General features: G+C 47.9%; 1 protein-coding gene across 1 annotated transcript in view; it reads left to right on the forward strand.

Moving 5' to 3' along the window:
- The window catches only part of LOC119965728, a 74,409-nt gene that overhangs the window by 31,276 nt on the left and 20,246 nt on the right, over positions 1-22,887 (forward strand). The window contains exons 4-7 of the mRNA XM_038796491.1: positions 3,057-3,125; positions 6,312-6,379; positions 7,738-8,020; positions 15,408-15,575. Of these exons, the coding sequence (XP_038652419.1) occupies positions 3,057-3,125; positions 6,312-6,379; positions 7,738-8,020; positions 15,408-15,570 (583 nt within the window). The 3' untranslated portion in view covers positions 15,571-15,575. The remainder of the gene's footprint in view (positions 1-3,056; positions 3,126-6,311; positions 6,380-7,737; positions 8,021-15,407; positions 15,576-22,887) is intronic.

Below are 22,887 nucleotides of genomic sequence, written 5' to 3' on the forward strand. Positions count from 1 at the left end.
GGGGGGCAGTGCCGGGAGGCAGTGTCGGGGGCAGTGTCGGGGGGCAGTGTCTGGGGGGGCAGTGTCGAGGGGGCAGTGTCGGGGGGGCAGTGTCGGGCGGCAGTGTCGGGGGCAGTGTCGGGGCGCTGTGTCGGGGGAGCAGTGTCGGGGGTCATGGGGATAGTGACGGGTGTCGGGGGGCAGTGTCGGGGGGCAGTGTCAGGGGCAGTGTCGGGGGGCAGTGTCGGGGGAGCAGTGTCGGGGGGCAGTGTCAGGGGCAGTGCGGGGGGCAGTGTCGGGGGCAGTGTCGGGGGGCAGTGTCGGGGGGGCAGTTTTGGGGGGTAGTGTCGTGGGGCAGTGTCGGGGGGGCAGTGTCGGGGGAGCAGTGTCGGGCGGCAGTGTCGGAGGCAGTGTCGGGGGGCAGTGTCAGGGGCAGTGTCGGGGGGGCAGTTTTGGGGGGTAGTGTCGGGGGGCAGTGTCGGGGGTCGGGGGGGCATTGTCGGGTGTTGGGGTGCAGTGTCGGGGGGGTGTGTCGGGGGGCAGTGTCAGGGGGCAGTGTCGGGGGGGACAGTTTCGGGGGGGACAGTTTCGGGGGGCAGTTTTGGGGGGCAGTGTCAAGAACCAGGGGTTACAGTCTGAGGATTGAGGCCTCCTCCTGCTCCTATCTTCTATGTATCTCTGTATCCATGACAAACGCCATCTTCGTTTACCTTTGAATGCGAAAGCTAGATCCAAAGTAGGAGAGGGCAACGCGCACGTCAGGTACAGACAGTTCCGTTGTCCGGTCTTCAACTTTATTGAAACGGAAGATTCGACCTCGCACATGTCGGTCATTGTGAAGAACAACAGCAACAAAATGCATGTTTTACTCAGCACTGGATACTCCTGGGAGATGCTACTCCAGAATGCTGACAGCCTCAAGGGCTTTCAGTGTGTGTTTAATGTGGGATTATAGATAAGATGCAGCAACGTAGTCTTTTCATTGAGAGTCAGCTGGAAGTGAATAACAGACTCTGGGGTCTCAACCTTAAATGGAATTTCTCACCCAACACTTCTCTTTCAATATCTGAAACATCTCCTCTCATTTGCCAGTACTTTGCATATATCACACATGGGGCTGGATTTTCCGCAGCCCCTTGCCAAAATTGCCCCCATTTTGGGCGGGGGCAGAGAATCGACGTTCCCAACCGGAACGCAGCCGGCACCGATCCGGCAATTCTCCGGGCACCATAGAATTGCTTGCCCATCAATGAGACGCGCAGCTGAGGGGCCATTGCCAGAGGTCCCCCCAGTGATACACCCATCCCGTCTGGCCGATGTCCCGATGTCGTGGTTCTGATCACGTATGGCAAGTCAGGTCTCTCGCGCGGCGGCTGCGGACACAGTCCATTGCTGCCCTGGTGGGGAGGTGGGATGATCCAGCACTGGGAGGCGGGGGGGGGGGGGGCTTACGGGTGTCTGGGGCAGCGTTCGGCTGGTCCAATGCAGGGGCGCAGGACCGATCGGGGGACCTTATTTCTTGGTGACGGTCCGCGGTCTGCGTCCACCATGTCAGTCGGAATCGGAATCAGGGGGCTGTATCCGCAGCCAAAGCTGTGTGAAGAACTCCGGGTCACTGCTAGCCCACTGCAGATAAGTAAATTCTTTTTTGCAGGAAACTGGGGTCTGAAACGGCACCATTTTTATGCCAGCGTGGGGACATAGCCCCATTTTTGGAGAATCCTGCCCATGGGCTTTGCATCCTTATTTGCATTGGCACTATTGACAACACCATACCTCAAGAAATCATCTTTCTATTTCTTTCCTTCGAATTAAGTTTGTATTTTCAGGGCTGTTGACCAGAGGCCTTAGAGCTCCAACAACACCACTGCTCTGTCCTGCCCTGGACTCTCCTGTGCAGCTCTCTCTAGCAGGTTCTGTTGTGAGATCCTGCCCAATAGGTAAACTGCCTATTTGACTCTCTGGCCATCACTTACTTTAAATAAACATTGATCTTCACAGTTCACCTGTCTTGTTTGCCAACAGCTGCAAAATCGAAGCAAATCGGCTCCCTGCTTTGGTGCTAAAAGGACAATCCCGGACGGAGCTTCACATCAATTCACGTGATTTACTCTCTGCTGCCACTACTGGCCGGAAGACTCCACACACAGCCTAATCTCTATCTGCATTTAAAAGGTGGCCGTGGCTGCAATTCTCCATGTAAAAGCCGATAGCGGCTGTTCGGCGTTTCTCCTGCGATCGGGAGCACCACGGGAACGGCAGGACCAATTGCTCCATGACCCTCTCGACGCCCGCAGGTCGCGACCCTGAGTTTGTAAATAGCTGATCTACCCGATGCACATCAGGTTTCCTTGGGGAGCACCTTTCATACCCACAACAAGTCCCATCTCAAAGGACAAGGGCAGCAGATACCTGGGAACCCCACTCACTGGAGGTTCCCCACCAAGTTATTCACCACCCTGACTTGGAAATATATTGCCTTTCCTTCACATTCGCTGGGTCAACATCCTGGAACTGCCTCTCTAACAGCACAGTGGGTGAACCTACACTTCAGGGACTGCAGCGGTTCAAGAAGGCAGCTCACCAGCATCTTCTGAAGGGCAATTAGAGATGGGCAATAAATGCTGACCTCGCCAGTGAACCCCAATCCAGTAAATGGTGAAAAACCCTGTGAACAGAGAATGGAATTGGGAGCAGCACTGAGTATGGGCAATATACAGAAAGGAGTCTGGGAAAGGCAGATATTGGGAGACAACAGTGAGTGAGAAATTGCCTCTGAGATGGAAAACGTGTTTGTGCATCGTGCTCAGAATATGGGAGCTGCACCATACAAAAATATAGATTTAAACAGGCACAACCCGAATGTTTAGTTTTTGATCGTTCAAAATTAAATATTCCTTTCAGGAGCTCCTTCTCGGAATCTTAACAACGTGTTCCAATATTTGAACAAGTGAGCACACAACATCCACCCAGGTTAGTGATAATTCTTCACAATTAGAACTTTGTGAAATCTCCTGACCAATTTTCAGATGATGAGTAATTTCCCACCAATCGTGTGGCCGTATAATTTCCTCGTGACTGACGTGCTCTCTATTTAACCCAGGGAGTGAGTGGACACCATTAGACTGGAGAAGACCCAGATTGAGGTAAGCAAAAATATTAATCACTCGGGAACCTTATCAATATCTTCTTAATTTAGTTCTAGTAATGAGTTTAGAATTTAGCTGAATGGACGTTCTAATATCCTAATGATTAACTGGAGAGCTATACTGAGGGGTTTTCTGTGCAGGGGGAGACAGATCATGTCCAGAATGAAATTACATCTGTATTTCCAGGTAAGGAGATCCTGATTCTCACTTTCACATCCTTGGACACTCTGTTGTGACCCTTGTCCTTCTGAACGGAATTTCAACTGAGTATAAGGTGAGATCAATCATTCTGATACTTTTACCTCTTTGAAATTCCTCCTCCAATAAACCAACATAATTCACCGAATTGTCTCCGTACAAGAAAATGTGGTTTTGAAATGTCTAACTTTCCAGGGGAGATTTCAGGTTGTGATGGTTTTCCTGTGCACCTGCTGACCTTGTCCCTCTAAGTGGTAGAGGTTGCAGGGTTGGAAGGTGCTGTGAAAGGATCCTTGGCCAGTTGCTGCAGTGTATCTTTCACACGGTACACACAGCTGCCTCTGGGAGTGAACGGGGTCCCACGAAAGCTCTGCCCTGGGTGGTGCTGAGCTTCCTGAGTGTTGACGGGATTCGCCAAGTATCACAAATTAAACTGTGGGATAGAAAACAGGATTCCGGAGCTGGAATATTTCACAGGGTTACTGACAAGAGGCCTGTTTAAGATGATGAGAAAGGGATTTGATAGGGTAGATGGAGAACAGGTTTCCTCTGGTGGGTGGGTGGGGGGACTCAAAACAGGGGTGCATCACCTTAAAGTTGGAAACCAGGTCATTCAGGGTGATGTCAGGATGCACAGCTCAACACACGGGGCAGTGGAAATCTGGAACTATCTCCCCCGGAAAAAGCTCTGGATGTTGTGGGTCAATTGGAGCTTTCAAAACTGAGATGGGCAGATTTATCTTGTATGAGGGGCATGGAGGAATAGCTGGTCAATGCATATCAGCCATGATTTAATTGAATGGTGGAACAGGCCTGATGGGCTGAAGGGCCTCATTCTAAACGGTTCCATCAGATGATTCAAGGAGAATCTGTCAGCATTGGGAGAAAGTTACCCATTGAACAGGAAGAGAAAGGTTAGAGTTAATGGGTGCTCTGGACACAGCTTTGCACTGACATTGCCGAGTGTGATTCACATCTCTCGACATTTGATTGGATGAGATTGGGGAGAAATATTTAAGATGCTGACGGCACAAAAGTAGGAGTTTGGATAAAGAGAATTGTAAAAGTACTCAGGACATAGACAGAGTGGAACAAAATCACATTGAGAATGGCTGATTCACAGGGACAGCTGGAAACTGTAGGGTTGATAGTCTTTCCTGGGGATCAGATTTACTCCTTATCAAACTGATTAAACATTAGGGAATTTCCTGTTACCGACAGGAACCCCAATCGCAGGTTTCCCATTGGCTGGAACCCCCCCCCCATCACAGGTTTATTACTGAACCCCCATCACAGGTTTATTACTGAAACCCCATTGCAGGTTTATTACTGAACCCCCATCGCAGTTTTATTACTGAACCCCTATCACAGGTTTATTACTGAACCCCTATCACAGGTTTATTACTGAAACCCCATTGCAGGTTTATTACTGAACCCCCATCGCAGTTTTATTACTGAACCCCTATCACAGGTTTATTACTGAGCCCCCATCACAGGTTTATTACTGAGCCCCCATCACAGGTTTATTACTGAAACCCCATTGCAGGTTTATTACTGAACCCCCATCGCAGTTTTATTACTGAACCCCTATCACAGGTTTATTACTGAGCCCCCATCACAGGTTTATTACTGAACCCCTATCACAGGTTTATTACTGAACCCCCATCGCAGGTTTATTACTGAACCCCCATCGCAGGTTTATTACTGAACCCCTATCACAGGATTATTACTGAACCCCCATCACAGGTTTATTACTGAACCCCCATCACAGGTTTATTACTGAACCCCCATCACAGGTTTATTACTGAACCCCCATCACAGGTTTATTACTGAGCCCCATCACAGGTTTATTACTGAACCCACATCACAGGTTTATTACTGAACCCCCATCACAGGTTTATTACTGAACCCCCATCACAGGTTTATTACTGAACCCCCATCACAGGTTTATTACTGAACCCTCATCACAGGTTTATTACTGAACCCCTATCTCAGGTTTATTACTGAACCCCCATCACAGGTTTATTACTGAACCCCTATCTCAGGTTAATTACTGAACCCCCATCACAGGTTTATTACTGAACCCCCATCACAGGTTTATTACTGAACCCCCATCGCAGGTTTATTACTGAACCCCCATCGCAGGTTTATTACTGAACCCCCATCACAGGTTTATTACTGAACCCCCATCACGGGTTTATTACTGAACCCCCATCACAGGTTTATTACTGAGCCCCCATCACAGGTTTATTACTGAACCCCTATCACAGGTTTATTACTGAACCCCCATCACAGGTTTATTACTGAACCCCCATCGCAAGTTTATTACTGAACCCCCATCAGAGGTTTATAACTGAGCCCCCATCACAGGTTTATTACTGAATCCCCATCACAGGTTTATTACTGAACCCCCATCGCAAGTTTATTACTGAACCCCCATCAGAGGTTTATAACTGAGCCCCCATCACAGGTTTATTACTGAACCCCCATCACAGGTTTATTACTGAACCCCCATCACAGGTTTATTACTGAACCCCCTTCGCAGGTTTATTACTGAACCCCCATCACAGGTTTGTTACTGAACCCCCATCACAGGTTTATTACTGAACCCCCATCACAGGTTTATTACTGAACCCCCATCACAGGTTTATTACTGAACCCCCATCACAGGTTTATTACTGAACCCCCATCACAGGTTTATTACTGAACCCACATCACAGGTTTATTACTGAACCCCCATCACAGGTTTATTACTGAACCCCATCACAGGTTTATTACTGAACCCCTATCACAGGTTTATTACTGAACCCCCATCAAGGGGATGATTCCTGAACCCCCATCACAGGTTTCACAATGACCAGGGGCAGGGTGAGAGGGGGGGTTGCAGAGTTGGGGGGGGAAGCTGGGAAAAGAACATTTATGAGGTGAGGAAGGGTCCGTGCATATTCTAACCTAATTTGGTGCCTCTTGTGTTTTGATCCTGAGGATGAGGATGATCATGCTGTCCACAGTTCTCTGCTTCACTCTGATCCTCAAATTTGGACTTGCACACGGTAAGAATCCCAGGGTTTCTGGTGAAATCTAGTGATTTTCCTGTTACTGTGCAATTTCTGGGTTACCTTTTCTAAGATACTGGAGGCTTTATCTGGGAGTATCTGGCCCACTGCTGACTCTGTAGTTTACAGATAACCTCACACTAATAACTCATAGTATTTCCATTGGAGAGACTTAGAGATTAATGTTATGAAGATTTCCTCTGCTCAGGCACTGTTCCATTGGCTAATCTATGCACTGTCACCCCTCTCCTCTAAAACAAACCCTTGACCCCTCCGTCTGTACAGTCTGTTCCCTTTCCAACCTCCCTTTCCTCTCCCAAGTCCCTGAAAGTGCTTCCGTTTCCCAAATCCATGCCAATGATCCAGGAAATTTCCTGTTGAATCCCTCCAATCATCTTTCTGTCCATCCACATTACTGAAACGGCTCAGAGCAGTCACAATTACAGCCTATATGACTGTGACTAAAGTAAACTCTCCTCCTCATCCCTCTCGACCTGTCTGCAGCCTTTGACATGGTTTGACCCCACCATCCTCCTCCAACACTGTTGTCCAGCTGGGTGTGGCTGTTCTCTCCCAGTTCCATTCTTATGTATCTAATCGCAGCCAGAGAATCCTTTGCAATGGTTTCTCTTTCTGCTCCTGCTGAGGTGGTTCTGGTATCCCCCAACAATCTCTTCTTGGCCTCCACCTATTTCTCATCTATGTTCTACTCCTCAGTTCTACTGTCAGGTTATATCAATAGGATCCAGTGTTCTTGTTACTTTTCATAAACAATCAGATTGAAGGATCTGGGTGGGCTCGAGGATCAAAGGGATCTGAGGAAGGCCCCAAACACCAGATTTATTTAGAGGTTGGGAAAGAATTAAAAAGTATGGAAATTACCCCAAACCTGTATTGCAACTTGGTTTGACTGCTTAGAGGACTGAGTCCAGTTCTGGTCTCCACATTGTCACCTGGATATAGAGGCACTGGACAGAGTAGATTCACAAGGATGATACCAGTAACGTGTGGGCTTACACATCAGGAAAGGATTGTCAGGCTGGGTTTCGTTTGTCTCTTAAAAATGTTGACGGATGACCTCAGAGTTCAGCGTGAACCAACTTTCAAATTCGCAATTCGCAGAGTGGCTCTTAACCTGACCTTGCTGCACACAGTGTGTCATTAACTTGCAGTCATTTCCCCAGCAAACTCCAGCCCAATATTGTCCCAATTCTGAGCTTTAAGCTTTCTGCTGCTTCCATTGATTATCAGGCAGATCTGGGTTGTTCAGCTTGTTCCACATTTCCTGCAGTGAAAGTCTATCAATGTGACAATGATGGTGCGTGAGGTTTTAGTGAATGTGCTTGTTCTTGCAGTGAATCTATCCAGCAGAGCTCGAGTTACACAGTCCAGTGTCTATGATTTTCATAGTGATCCAATTCATGCTGTGGATGGAAACACAGATTCCAATTGGGGGAGATCATCCTGCACAGCGACACAAAACGACCTGAATCCTTGGTGGAGAGCTGATTTACTCAGGTCGCACGAGATACACTCAGTCAGAATCACCAATAGAGGGGACTGTTGTTCCCAACGTCTCAACGGAGCAGAGATTCGGATTGGAGACTCACTGGACAATAATGGCAACAACAATCCAATGTAAGGTGGAGAGGAGAATTTAGCCTACTGTGGGGTGAGGGTGGGAGCAAGGGGCCACAGTAATTGTGTAGGGGGAGGGGATGGATGTGTTGGGAATGTATGTCGTAGATGCTGCTATTAAACTTTGCAGTATTCCTGCCAACATTTCTCCCAACTAACGTCACTCAAAAAAATAACTGGTGCATTCTCTCATTGCCATTGATGTGATCTTACTGAGCTACGTTAGGCTCACAGCTGTAAGTACAGGTCTGTTGATATGTTGGTGTCAGATTATATTTGATACTCAGCCCTGTGGGGCATTTTGGAACTTTTTATTATAGTGAAGACTCTAGAAATGCTTCTTGTTATTTGGAGATGCTGCTAATGGCTGTGCTGAGCACCCAGGCACCTGTCCACAGGTTGCACAACAGCACAGTGGTTGGCACTGTTGCTTCTCAACACCAAGGTCGCAGGGTTGTTGTGATGGGAGACTTTAACTTCCGCAATATGGACTGGGACTCACTTAGTGCTAGGGGCCTGGACGGGGCAGTGTTTGTAAGGAGCATCCAGGAGGGCTTCTTAAAACAATATGTAGACAGTCCAACTAGGGAAGGGGCTGTACTGGACCTGGTATTGGGGAATGAGCCCGGCCAGGTGGTAGAAGTTTCATTAGGGGAGCATTTCGGGAACAGTGACCACAATTCAGTAAGTTTTAAAGTGCTGGTGGACAAGGATAAGAGTGGTCCGAGGGTGAATGTGCTAAATTGGGGGAAGGCTAATTATAACAATATTAGGTGGGAACTTAAGAACCTAGATTGGGGGCGGATGTTTGAGGGTAAATCAACATCTGACATGTGGGAGGCTTTCAAATGTCAGTTGAAAGGAATTCAGGACCGGCATGTTCCTGTGAGGAAGAAGGATAAATATGGCAAATTTCGGGAACCCTGGATAACGAGAGATATTGTAGGCCTCGTCAAAAGGAAAAAGGAAGCATTTGTCAGGACTAGAAGGCTGGGAACAGACAAAGCCTGTGCGGAATATAAGGAAAGAAGGAAGGCATTTAAGCAAGGAGTCAGGAGGGCTAAAAGGGGTCATGAAAAGTCATTGGCTAATAGGGTGCAGGAAAATCCCAAGGCTTTCTACACGTACATAAAAAGCAAGAGGGTAGCCAGGGAAAGGGTTGGCCCACTGAAGGCCAGGGTAGGGAATCTGTGTGGCGCCAGAGGAAATGGGCGAGGTACTAAATACAAAATACATCAGTATTCACCAAAAAGAAGGAATTGGTGGATGTTGAGTCTGGAGATGGGTGTGTAGATAGCCTGGGTCACATTGAGATCCAAAAAGACGAGATGTTGGGCGTCTTGAAATGTATTGAGGTGGATAAGTCCCCAGGGCCTGATGGGATCTACCCCAGAATACTGAAGGAGGCTAGAGAGGAAATTGCTGAGGCCTTGACAGAAATCTTTGGATCCTCACTGTCTTCAGGTGATGTCCTGGAGGACTGGGGAATAGCCAATGTTGTTCCTTTGTTTAAGAAGGATAGCAAGGATAATCCAGGGAACTACAGGCAGGTGCGCCTTTCGTCAGTGGTAGGGAAATTACTGCAGAAAATTCTTCGAGACAGGATCTACTCCCATTTGGAAGCAAATGGACATATCAATGAGAGGCAGCATGGTTTTGTGAAGGGGAGATTGTGTCTCACAAACTTGATAGAGGTTTTCGAGGGGGTCACAAAGATGATCGATGCAGGTAGGGCAGTGGATGGTGTCTATATGGACTTCAGTAAGGCCTTTGACAAGGTCCCACATGGCAGACTGGTACAAAAGGTGAAGTCACACGGGATCAGGGGTGAGCTGGCAAGATGGATACAGAACTGGATAGGTCATAGAAGGCAGAGAGTAGCAATGGAAGGGTGCTTTTCTAATTGGAGGGCTGTGACTAGTGGTGTTCCGCAGGGATCAGTGCTGGAATCTTTGCTTTTCATAGTATATATAAATGATTTGGAGGAAAATATAACTGGTCTGATTAGTAAGTTTGCGGACGACACAAAGGTTGGTGGAATTGCGGATAGCGATGAGGACTGTCAGAGGATACAGCAGGATTTAGATCGTTGGCGGAGAGATGGCAGATGGAGTTTAATCCAGACAAATGTGAGGTAATGCATTTTGGAAGGTCTAATACAGGTAGGGAATATACAGTGAATGGTAGAACCCTCAAGAGCATTGACAGTCAGAGAGATCTACGTGTACAGGTCCACAGGTCACTGAAAGGGGCAACACAGGTGGAGAAGGTAGTCAAGAAGGCATACAAAGAACAAAGAAAAGTACAGCACAGGAACAGGCCCTTCGGCCCTCCCAGCCTGCGCCGATCCAGATCCTTTATCTAAACCTGTCCCCTATTTTCCAAGGTCTACTTCCCTCTGTTCCCCGCCCGTTCATATACCTGTCTAGATGCATCTTAAATGATGCTATCGTGCCCGCCTCTACCACCTCTGCTGGCAAAGCATTCCAGGCACCCACCACCCTCTGCGTAAAAAACTTTCCACGCACATCTCCCTTAAACTTTCCCCCTCTCATCTTGAAATCGTGACCCCTTGTAATTGACACCACCACTCTTGGGAAAAGCTTGTTGCTGTCCACCCTGTCCATACCTCTCATAATTTTGTATGCCTCAATCAGGTCCCCCCTCAACCTCCGTCTTTCCAACGAAAACAATCCTAATCTACTCAACCTTTCTTCATAGCTAGCACCCTCCATACCAGGCAACATCCTGGTGAACCTCCTCTGCACCCTCTCTGAAGCATCCACATCCTTCTGGTAATGTGGCGACCAGAACTGCACGCAGTATTCCAAATGTGGCCTAACCAAAGTCCGATACAACTGTAACATGACCTGCCGACTCTTGTACTCAATACCCCGTCCAATGAAGGCAAGAATGCTGTATGCCTTCTTGACCACTCTATCGACCTGCGTTGCCACCTTCAGGGTACAATGGACCTGAACTCCCAGATCTCTCTGCACATCAATTTTCCCCAGGACCCTTTCATTGACCATATAGTCCGCTCTTAAGACCATAAGACCATAAGACATAGGAGTGGAAGTAAGGCCATTCGGCCCATCGATTCCACTCCGCCATTCAATCATGGCTGATGGGCATTTCAACTCCACCTACCAGCATTCTCCCCGTAGCCCTTAATTCCTTGCGACATCAAGAATTTATCTATCTCTGCCTTGAAGCCATTTAGCGTCCCGGCCTCCACTGCACTCCGCGGCAATGAATTCCACAGGCCCACCACTCGCTGGCTGAAGAAATGTCTCCGCATTTCTGTTCTGAATTTACCCCCTCTAATTCTAAGGCTGTGCCCACGGGTCCTCGTCTCCTCGCCTAACGGAAACAGTTTCTTTGCGTCCACCCTTTCTAAGCTATGTATTATCTTGTAAGTTTCTATTAGATCTCCCCTTAACCTTCTAAACTCCAATGAATACAATCCCAGGATCCTCAGCCGTTCATCATATGTTAGACCCGCCATTCCAGGGATCATCCGTGTGAATCTCCGCTGGACACGCTCCAGTGCCAGTATGTCCTTCCTGAGATGTGGGGCCCAAAACTGGACACAGTACTCCAAATGGGGCCTAACCAGAGCCTTATAAAGGCTCAGTAGCACATCGCTGCTTTTATATTCCAACCCTCTTGAGATAAATGACAACATTGCATTCGCTTTCTTAATCACGGATTCAACCTGCATGTTTACCTTTAGGGAATCCTCGACTAGCACTCCCAGATCCCTTTGTACTTTGGCATTATGAATTTTCTCACCGTTTAGAAAGTAGTCTATGCTTGGATTCTTTTTTCCAAAGTGCAAGACCTCACATTTTCTCACGTTGAATTGCATCAGCCATTTCCTGCACCACTCTCCCAAACTGTCTAGATCCTTCTGCAGCCTCCCCACTTCCTCAGCACTACCTGCCTGACCACCTAACTTCGTATCATCGGCAAACTTCGCTAGAATGCCCCCAGTCCCTTCATCCAGATCATTAATATATATGGTGAACAGCTGTGGCCCCAACACTGAACCCTGTGGGACACCGCTGGTCACCGGCTGCCATTCTGAAAAAGAACCTTTTATCCCAACTCTCTGCCTTCTGTCAGACAGCCAATCCTCAACCCATGCCAGTAGCTCACCTCGAACACCATGGGCCCTCACCTTACTCAGCAGCCTCCTGTGTGGCACCTTATCAAAGGCCTTTTGGAAATCCAGATAGACCACATCCACTGGGTTTCCCTGGTCTAACCTACTTGTCACCTCCTCAAAGAATTCTAACAGGTTCGTCAGGCACGACCTCCCCTTACTAAATTCATGTTGACTTGTTCTAATCCGACCCTGCTCTTCCAAGAATTTAGAAACCTCATCCTTAACGATCGATTCTAGAATTTTACCAACAACCGAGGTTAGGCTAATTGGCCTATAATTTTCCATCTTTTGTCTTGATCCTTTCTTGAACAAGGGGGTTACAACAGCGATCTTCCAATCGTCCGGGACTTTCCCTGACTCCAGTGATTTTTGAAAGATCTCAACCAACGCTTCCGCTATTTCTTCAGCCACCTCTCTCAGAACTCTAGGGTGTAGCCCATCGGGGCCGGGAGATTTGTCAATTTTAAGACCTTTTAGCTTTTTTAGCACCATCTCTTTTGTAATGGCAACCATACTCAACTCAGCCCCCTGACCCTCTATAATTTTTGGGATATTACTCATGTCTTCCACTGTGAAGACAGACGCAAAGTACTTATTAAGTTCTCCAGCCATTTCCTCGTCTCCCATCACTAGCCTTCCGGAATCAGTTTGAATTGGCCCAATGTCTACTTTGGCCTGTCGTTTGTTTCTTATGTATTGAAAGAAACTTTTACTATAATTTCTTATATTACTGGCTAGCCTGCCTTCATATTTGATCCTCTCCTTCCTTATTTGTCTCTTTGTTAACCTCTGTTTGTTTTTGTAGCCTTCCCAATCTTCTGTTTTCCCAGTGCTTTTGGCCACTTTATAGGATCTCTCTTTTTCTTTGATACATTTCCTGACCTCCTTTGTCAGCCATGGCTGTCTAATCCCTCCCCGGATAATCTTTCTTTTCTTGGGGATGAACCTCTGTACAGTGTCCTCAATTATGCATACAAACTCCTGCCATTTTTGCTCTGCTGTCTTCCCTGCTAGGGTCTGCTTCCAGTTGATTTTCACCAGTTCCTCTCTCATGCCCTCGTAATTACCTTTATTTAACTGTAACACCATTACATCCGATTTTGCCTTCTCTCTTTCAAACTGCAGACTGAACTCAACCATATTATGATCGCTGCTTCCTAAGTGTTCCCTTACTTTAAGATCTTTTATAAAGTCTGGTTCATTACATAGCACTAGGTCCAGAATAGCCTGCTCCCTTGTGGGCTCCATGACAAGCTGTTCCAAAAAGCCATCTTGTAAGCATTCCATGAATTCCTTTTCTTTGGATCCACTGGCTACGTTATTTACCCAATCCACCTGCATATTGAAGTCCCCCATGATCACCGTGACCTTGCCTTTCTGACATGCCTTTTCTATTTCCCGGTACATGTTGCGCCCCTGGTCCTGACCACTGTTAGGAGGTCTGTACATAACTCCCATTATGGTTTTTTTGCCTTTGTGGTTCCTCAATTCTACCCACACAGACTCCACATCATCCGACCCTATGTCGTTTAGTGCCATAGATTTAATTTTGTTCTTAACTAACAAGGCAACCCCACACCCTCGGCCCACCTCCCTGTCTTTTCGATAGGTTGTATATCCTTGGATGTTTAACTGCCAGTCCTGAACCCCCTGCAGCCATGTCTCTGTGATGCCTTGAATTAGATCTACGGCATGCTTGCCTTCATTGGCCGGGGCATTGAGTATATGAATTGGCAAGTCATGTTGCAGCTGTATAGAACCTTAGTTAGGCCACACTTGGAGTATAGTGTTCAATTCTGGTCGCCACACTACCAGGAGGATGTGGAGGCTTTAGAGAGGGTGCAGAAGAGATTTACCAGGATGTTACCTGGTATGGGGGGCATTAGCTATGAGGAGCGGTTGAATAAACTCGGTTTGTTCTCATTGGAACAACGGAGGTTGAGGGGCGACCTGATAGAGGTCTACAAAATTATGAGGGGCATAGACAGAGTGGATAGTCAGAGGCTTTTCCCCAGGGTAGAGGGGTCAATTACTAGGGGACATAGGTTTAAGGTGCGAGGGACAAGGTTTAGAGTAGATGTACGAGGCAAGTTTTTTTTACACAGAGGGTAGTGGGTGCCTGGAACTCGCTGCCGGAGGAGGTGGTGGAAGCAGGGACGATAGTGACGTTTAAGGGGCATCTTGACAAATACATGAATAGGATGGGAATAGAGGGATACGGACCCGGGAAGTGTAGAAGATTTTAGTTTAGACGGGCAGCATGGTCGGCACAGGCTTGGAGGGCCGAAGGGCCTGTTCCTGTGCTGTACCTTTCTTTGTTCTTTGTTTTTTTGTTCCGGGCTGGGTCACTGTCTGTGTGGAGTCTGCATGTTCTCCCCATGCCTGCGTGGGTTTCCTCCGGGTGCTCCGGTTTCCTCCTACAAGTCCCGAAAGGTGGATTCTGCAAAAATGGGGCCATGTCCCCATGCTGGTGTGAAATCGCTGCCGATTTACTCCAGACTGTCCTCAAATAAATATCGAGTTATTCACTCAACTTGATGGGACTAGCAGGGACCCAGAGTGATTCACACAGCATTGGCTGCGGATACGGGCCCCCGCTCTTCTGGTTCCGGGTCCACGCGTGCGCATGGCAGGGGCCTCTGACGGCCACGCCAAGCACCATGGCGGTGTCAGACCTCGGAACAGCATCAAGAAACTTTGCCCATCCATCTGACTTGTGCCACTTCATCTGACCCACCCGATCGCTGCCCCGGCCACCCATAGACTCTCCCTGCCCCCCCCCCCCCCCCCCATCCCCTGTTGCTTGATTCCTCCCGTCAGGGCGGCCATGGACTGAGTCCGTAGCCGCCGCGCATGTGTCACAACGGGCCAGATATGTTTAGAACCACGCCGTTGGGAACTCGGCCTGCTGGGAGTGAAGTATTGCTGGGAGGGTATATGGCTGTGGCCCCCCCCAGCCGCCCAGTGTGATTAGTCAGCGAGTGATTGACCGGAGAACCACGGGGGGGGCTCCGTAGAATCCAGTCAGGTAATTTGGACATTCTGAATTCTCCCTCCGTGTACACGAACAGGCGCCGGAACATGGTGACTAGGGGATTTTCACAATAACTTCATTGCAGTGTTAATGTGAGCCTGCTTGTGACAATAAAGATTGTTATTGTTATTATTACTACATGGGTCATATATTCCGATTTTAACATGAAGCTATTTTTCCAGATGTGCCACCATCAACTTAATTGCAGCTGGTGAGGCTGAAACCTTTGAATGTAGACACATGCGCGGTCGTTACGTAAATGTCATCATCCCAGGAAGACATGAATACCTGAGTCTCTGTGAGGTGGAGATTTACGGGAGCGAGAAAGGTTGGGATGACTGTTAGAGCCGGTAAGTGAAATTGTCTCACCTTTGATCAAACCACTGGGCAGTCTGCACCCCCGCGGGATCCTGGGGTTTAGTCCAGTCCACATTCTGATCCCATTCCCCATGTTATCCCCCTACCTGCCCCTGTGGTACTGACCTGAGGCCATAGAACATCGAAAAATACAGCACAGAACAGGCCTTTCGGCCCACAATGTCGTGCCGAACTTTTGTCCCAGATTAAGAACAAATCAATCTACACCCAGAATTTTACCGTAACCATGTACCTATCCAACAGCCGCTTGAAGGTCCCTAATGTTTCCGACTCAACTACTTCCACAGGCAGTGCATTCCATGCCCCCACTACTCTCTGGGTAAAGAACCTACCTCTGACGTCCCCTCTATATCTTCCACCATTCACCTTAAATTTTTGTCCCCTTGTAATGGTTTGTTCCACCCGGGGTAAAGGTCTCTGATTGTCTACTCTATCTATTCCCCTGATCACCTTATAAACCTCTATCAAGTCGCCCCTCATCCTTCTCCGTTCTAATGAGAAAATAGATAGAATCTACAGTGCAGAAGGAGGCCATTTGGCCCATCGAGTCTGCACCGGCTCTTGGAAAGAGCACCCTACCCAAGCCCACACCACCCTATCCCCGTAACCCACTCAACCACCACGAAGGGCAATTTATCATGGCCAATCCACCAAACCTGCACATCTTTGGACTGTGGGAGGAAACCGGAGCACCCGGAGGTAACCCACGCAGACACGTGGAGAACGTGCAGACTCCGCACAGACAGTGACCCAGCAGGGAATCGAACCTGGGACCCTGGAGCTGTGAAGCAATTGTGCTAATCACTATGCTACCGTGCTGCCCCTCATAAATTTAGAGTACCCAATTCATTTTTTTCCAATTAAGGAGCTAAATTGCGTGGTCAATTCACCTACCCTGCACATCTTTTGGGTTGTGGGGGTGAAACCCACACAAACACGGGGAGAATGTGCAAACTTCACACGGATAATGACACATAGCTGGGATCGAACCTGGGACCTCGGCGCCGTGAGGCAGCAGCACTAACCACTGTGCCACCGTGATGCCCTCTAAAAAAAAATTCTTCCCATGTATTTGGCCCTCTGGGTTTCCACTAATCCAGGGACATTACCACTGTGCCATGGTCTCCCAGCCTAGTACCTTCAACTTTTCCTCGTAAGACCTACTCTCCATTCCAGGCAACATCCTGGTAAATCTCCTTTGCACCCTTTCCAAAGCTTCCACATCCTTCCTAAAATGAGGCGACCAGAACTGCACACAGTACTCCAAATGTGGCCTTATCAAGGTTTTGTACAGCTGCATCATCACCTCACGGCTCTTAAATTCAATCCCTCTGCTAATGAACGCTAGCACACCATAGGCCTTCTTCACAGCTCTATCCACTTGAGTGGCAACTTTCAAAGATCTATCAACATAGACCCTAAGATCTCTCTGCTCCTCCACATTGCCAAGAACCCTACCGTTAACCCTGTATTCCGCATTCATATTTGTCCTTCCAAAATGGACAACCTCACACTTTTCAGGGTTAAACTCCATCTGCCACTTCTCAGCCCAGCTCTGCATCCTATCTATGTCTCTTTGAAGCCGACAACAGCCCTCCTCACTATCCAGAACTCCACCAATCTTCGTATCGTCTGCAAATTTACTGACCCACCCTTCAACTCCCTCATCCAAGTCGTTAATGAAAACCACAAACAACAGAGGACCTAGAACTGATCCCTGCGGTACGCCACTGATAACTGGGCTCCAGGCTGAATATTTGCCATCCACCACCACTCTCTGACTTCTATCGGTTAGCCAGTTTGTTATCCAACTGGCCAAATTTCCCACTATCCCATGCCTCCTTACTTTCTGCATAAGTCTACCATGGGGAACCTTATCAAATGCCTTACTAAAATCCATGTACACGACATCCACTGCTTTACCTTCATCCACATGCTTGGTCACCTCCTCAAAGAAGTTAATAAGACTTGTAAGGCAAGACCTACCCCTCACAAATCCGTGCTGACTATCCCTAATCAAGCAGTGCCTTTCCAGATGCTCAGAAATCCTATCCCTCAGTACCCTTTCCATTACTTTGCCTACCACCGAAGTAAGACTAAATGGCCTGTAATTCCCAGGGTTATCCCTATTCCCTTTTTTGAACAGGGGCACGACATTCGCCACTCTCCAATCCCCTGGTACCACCCCTGTTGACAGCGAGGACGAAAAGATCATTGCCAACGGCTCTGCAATTTCATTTCTTGCTTCCCATAGAATCCTTGGATATATCCCGTCAGGCCCGGGGGACTTGTCTATCCTCAAGTTTTTCAAAACGCCCAACACATCTTCCTTCCTAACAAGTATCTCCTCGAGCTTATCAGTCTGTTTCACACTGTCCTCTCCAACAATATGGCCCCTCTCATTTGTAAATACTGAAGAAAAGTTCAAGACCTCTCCAATCTCTTCTGACTCCATACACAATCTCCCGCTACTGTCCTTAATCGGACCTACCCTCTCTCTAGTCATTCTCATATTTCTCACATATGTGTAAAAGGCCTTGGGGTTTTCCTTGATCCTACCCACCAAAGATTTTTCATGCCCTCTGTTAGCTCTCCTAATCCCTTTCTTCAGTTCCCTCCTGGCTATCTTGTATCCCTCCAGCGCCCTGTCTGAACCTTGTTTCTTCAGCCTTACATAAGTCTCCTTCTTCCTCTTAAAAATGGCAGATGGAATTTAACCCTAATAAGTGTGAGGTGATTCATTTTGGTAGAAAAAATTTGAATGCGGATTACAGGGTCAACGGCAGGGTTCTGAAGAATGTGGAAGAACAGAGAGATCTTGGGGTTCATGTCCACAGATCTCTGAAGGTTGCCACTCAAGTGGATAGAGCCGTGAAGAAGGCCTATAGTGTGTTAGTGTTTATTAACAGGGGACTTGAGTTTAAGAGCCGTGGGGTTATGCTGCAACTATACATGACCCTGGGGAGACCACATTTGGAGTATTGTGTGCAGTTCTGGTCACCTCATTATAGGAAGGATGTGGAAGCATTGGAAAGGGTGCAAAGGAGATTTCCCAGGATGCTGCCTGGTTTGCAGGATAGGTCTTATGAGGAAAGGTTGAGGGAGCTAGGGCTTTTCTCTTTGGAGCGGACGAGGATGAGAGGCAACTTAACAGAGGTTTATAAGATGATGAGGGGGATAGATAGAGTGGACATCAGAGACTATTTCCTCGGGTGGATGTAGCTGTTACAAGGGGGCATAACTATAAGGTTCAGCTTGGGAGATATACAAAGAACAAAGAGAACAAAGAAAATTACAGCACAGGAACAGGTCCTTCGGCCCTCCCAGCCTGCGCCGATCCAGATCCTTTATCTAAACCTGTCTCCTATTTTCCAAGGTCTACTTCCCTCTGTTCCCACCCATTCATATACCTGTCTAGATGCTTCTTAAATGATGCTATCGTGCCCGCCTCTACCACCTCCGCTGGTAAAGCGTTCCAGGCACCCACCACCCTCTGCGTAAAAAACTTTCCACGCACATCTCCCTTAAACTTTCCCCCTCTCACCTTGAAATCGTGACCCCTTGTAACTGACACCCCCACTCTTGGGAAAAGCTTGTTGCTGTCCACCCTATCCATACCTCTCATAATTTTGTAGACCTCAATCAGGTCCCCCCTCAACCTCCGTCTTTCCAACGAAAACAATCCTAATCTACTCAACCTTTCTTCATAGCTAGCACCCTCCATACCAGGCAACATCCTGGTGAACCTCCTCTGCACCCTCTCCAAAGCATCCACGTCCTTCTGGTAATGTGGCGACCAGAACTGCACGCAGTATTCCAAATGTGGCCAAAGTCCTATACAACTGTAACATAACCTGCCTACTCTTGTACTCAATACCCTGTCCGATGAAGGCAAGCATGCTGTATGCCTTCTTGACCACTCTATCAACCTGCGTTGCCACCTTCAGGGTACAATGGACCTGAACTCCCAGATCTCTCTGCACATCAATTTCCCCCAAGACCCTTCCATTGACCATATAGTCCGCTCTTGAATTTGATCTTCCAAAATGCATCACCTCGCATTTGGCTGGATTGAACTCCATCTGCCATTTCTCTGCCCAACTCTCCAATCTATCTATATTTTGTTGTATTCTCTGACAGTCCTCCTCGCTATCTGCAACTCCACCAATCTTTGTATCATCTGCAAACTTGCTAATCAGACCACCTATACCTTCCTCCAGGTCATTTATGTAGATCACAAACAACAGTGGTCCGAGCACGGATCCCTGTGGAACACCACTAGTCACCCTTCTCCATTTTGAGACACTCCCTTCCACCACTACTCTGTGTCTCCTGTTGCCCAGCCAGTTCTTTATCCATCTAGCTAGTACACCCTGAACCCCATACAACTTCACTTTTTCCATCAACCTGCCATGGGAAACCTTATCAAACGCCTTACTAAAGTCCATGTATACGACATCTACAGCCCTTCCCTCATCAATTAACTTTGTCACTTCCTCAAAGAACTCTATTAGGTTTGTAAGACATGACCTTCCCTGCACAAAACCAAGCTGCCTATCACTGATAAGTCTATTTTCTTCCAAATGTGAATAGATCCTATCTCTCAGTATCTTCTCCAACAGTTTGCCTACCACTGACGTCAAGCTCACAGGTCTATAAATCCCTGGATTATCCCTGCTACCCTTCTTAAACAAAGGGACAACATTACCAATTCTCCAGTCCTCCGGGACCTCACCCGTGCTCAAGGATGCTGTTAAGGCCCCAGCTATTTCGACCCTCGCTTCCCTCAGTAACCTGGGATAGATCCCATCCTGTCCTGGAGACTTGTCCACCTTAATGCCTTTTAGAATACCCAAAACTCCCCCTTCCGTATGACAACTTGACCTAGAGTATTTAAACATCCATTCCTAGCCTCAACATCCGTCTTGTCCAGCTCCTTTGTGAATACCGATGCAAAGTACTCATTAAGAATCTCACCCATTTCCTCTGAGTCCACGCATAAATTTCCTCTTTTGTCTTTAAGTAGGCCAATCCTTTCTCTAGTTACCCTCTTGCTCCTTACATATGAATAAAAGGCTTTGGGATTTTCCTTAACCCTGTTAGCCAAAGATATTTCATGACCCCTTTTAGCCCTCTTTATTGCACGTTTGAGATTCGTCCTACTTTCCCGATATTCCTCCAAAGCTTCATCAGTTTTGAGTTGCCTCGATCCTATGTATGCTTCCTTTTTCATCTTAGCTAGTCTCACAATTCCACCCGTCATCCATGGTTCCCTAATCTTGCCATTTCTATCTCTCATTTTCACAGGGGCATGTCTGTCCTGCACTCTAATCAACCTTTCCTTAAAAGACTCCCACAGGGGCAGCATGGTAGCATGATGGTTAGCATCAATGCTTCACAGCTCCAGGGTCCCCGGTTCGATTCCCGGCTGGGTCACTGTCTGTGTGGAGTCTGCACGTCCTCCCCGTGTGTGCGTGGGTTTCCTCCGGGTGCTCCGGTTTCCTCCCACAGTCCAAAGATGTGCAGGTTAGGTGGATTGGCCAGGCTAAATTGCCCTTAGTGTCCTAAAAAAAATAATGTTAATGGGGGTTGTTGGGTTACTGGTATAGGGTGGATACGTGGGCTTGAGTAGGGTGATCATTGCTCGGCACAACATTGAGGGCTGAAGGGCCTGTTCTGTGCTGTACTGTTCTAATTCTAATTCTAATTTCAAATGTGGATTTACCCTTAAACAGCTGCTCCCAATCCACATTCCCGAGCTCCTGCCGAATTTTGTTATACTCTGCCTTTCCCCAATTTAGCACTCTTCCTTTCGGACCCCTCTTGTCCTTGTCCATGAGTATTCTAAAACTTACGGAATTGTGATCGCTATTCCCAAAGTAATCACTGACTGAAACATCAACCACCTGGCCGGGATCATTCCCCAATACCGGGTCCAGTATAGGAGGGATATCCGAGGTAGCTTCTTTACTCAGAGAGTGGTTAGGGTGTGGAATGGACTGCCTGCTGTGATAGTGGAGTCGGACACTTTAGGAACTTTCAAGCGGTTATTGGATAGGCACATGGAGCACAACAGAATGACAGGGAGTGGGATAGCTTGATCTTGGTTTCGGACAATGCTCGGCATAACATGGAGGGCCGAAGGGCCTGTTCTGTGCTGTACTGTTCTATGTTCTAAGACATTCAACCTCTCTTGTCAACCATGGTTCCCCCACTCGACCATCTCTTCCCTGCCTGACAGGGACATACATATCAAGGACACGTAGTATCTGTTCCTTGAACAAGTTCCACATTTCACTTGTGTCCTTCCCTGACAGCCTATGTTCCCAACTTATGCACTTCAGTTCTTGTCTGACAGCATCGTATTTACCCTTCCCCCAATTGTAAACCTTGCCCTGTTGCACGCACCTATTCCCCCCCATTACTAAAGTGAAAGTCACAGAATTGTGGTCACTATCTCCAAAATGCTCCCCCACTAACAAACATATCACTTGCCCTGATTCATTACCGAGTACTAAATCCAATATGGCCTCCCCTCTGGTCGGACAATCTACACACTGTGTTAGAAAAGCTTCCTGGACACACTGCACAAACACTACCCCATCCAAACTATTTGATCTAAAGAGTTTCCACTCAATGTTTGGGAAGTTGAAGTTGCCCATGACTACTACCCTGTGACTTCTGCACCTTCCCAAAATCTGTTTCCCAATCTGTTCCTCCACATCTCTGTTGCTATTGGGGGGCCTATAGAAAACTCCCAACAGGGTGACTGCTCCTTTCCTATTTCTAACTTCAACCCATATTACCTCAGTAGGCAGATCCCCCTCGAACTGCCTTTCTGCAGCTGTTATACTATCTCTAATTAACAATGCCACCCCCCACCTCTTTTATCATCCTGTCCAACTCCATCCTCCAGCTCTCCCTCTGTACAACCCCATCCTCCCGCTCTCCCCCTGTACAACCCCATCCTCCAGCTCTCTCCCTGTACAACTCCATCCTCCAGCTCTCCCTCTGTACAACCCCATCCTGTACAATCCCTCCCTGTACAACTCCATCCTCCAGCTTTCTCCCTGTACAACGCCATCCTCCAGCTCTCTCCCTGTACAACGCCATCCTCCAGCTCTCTCCCTGTACAACAACATCCTCCAGCTCCCTCCCTGTACAACTCCATCCTCCAGCTCTCTCCCTGTACAACTCCATCCTCCAGCTCTCTCCCTGTACAACCCCATCCTCCAGCTCTCTCCCTGTACAATGCCATCCTCCAGCTCTCTCCCTGTACAACCC

This window comes from Scyliorhinus canicula, chromosome 5, assembly GCF_902713615.1.
Source record: "Scyliorhinus canicula chromosome 5, sScyCan1.1, whole genome shotgun sequence".
Classification (NCBI taxonomy): domain Eukaryota; kingdom Metazoa; phylum Chordata; class Chondrichthyes; order Carcharhiniformes; family Scyliorhinidae; genus Scyliorhinus; species Scyliorhinus canicula.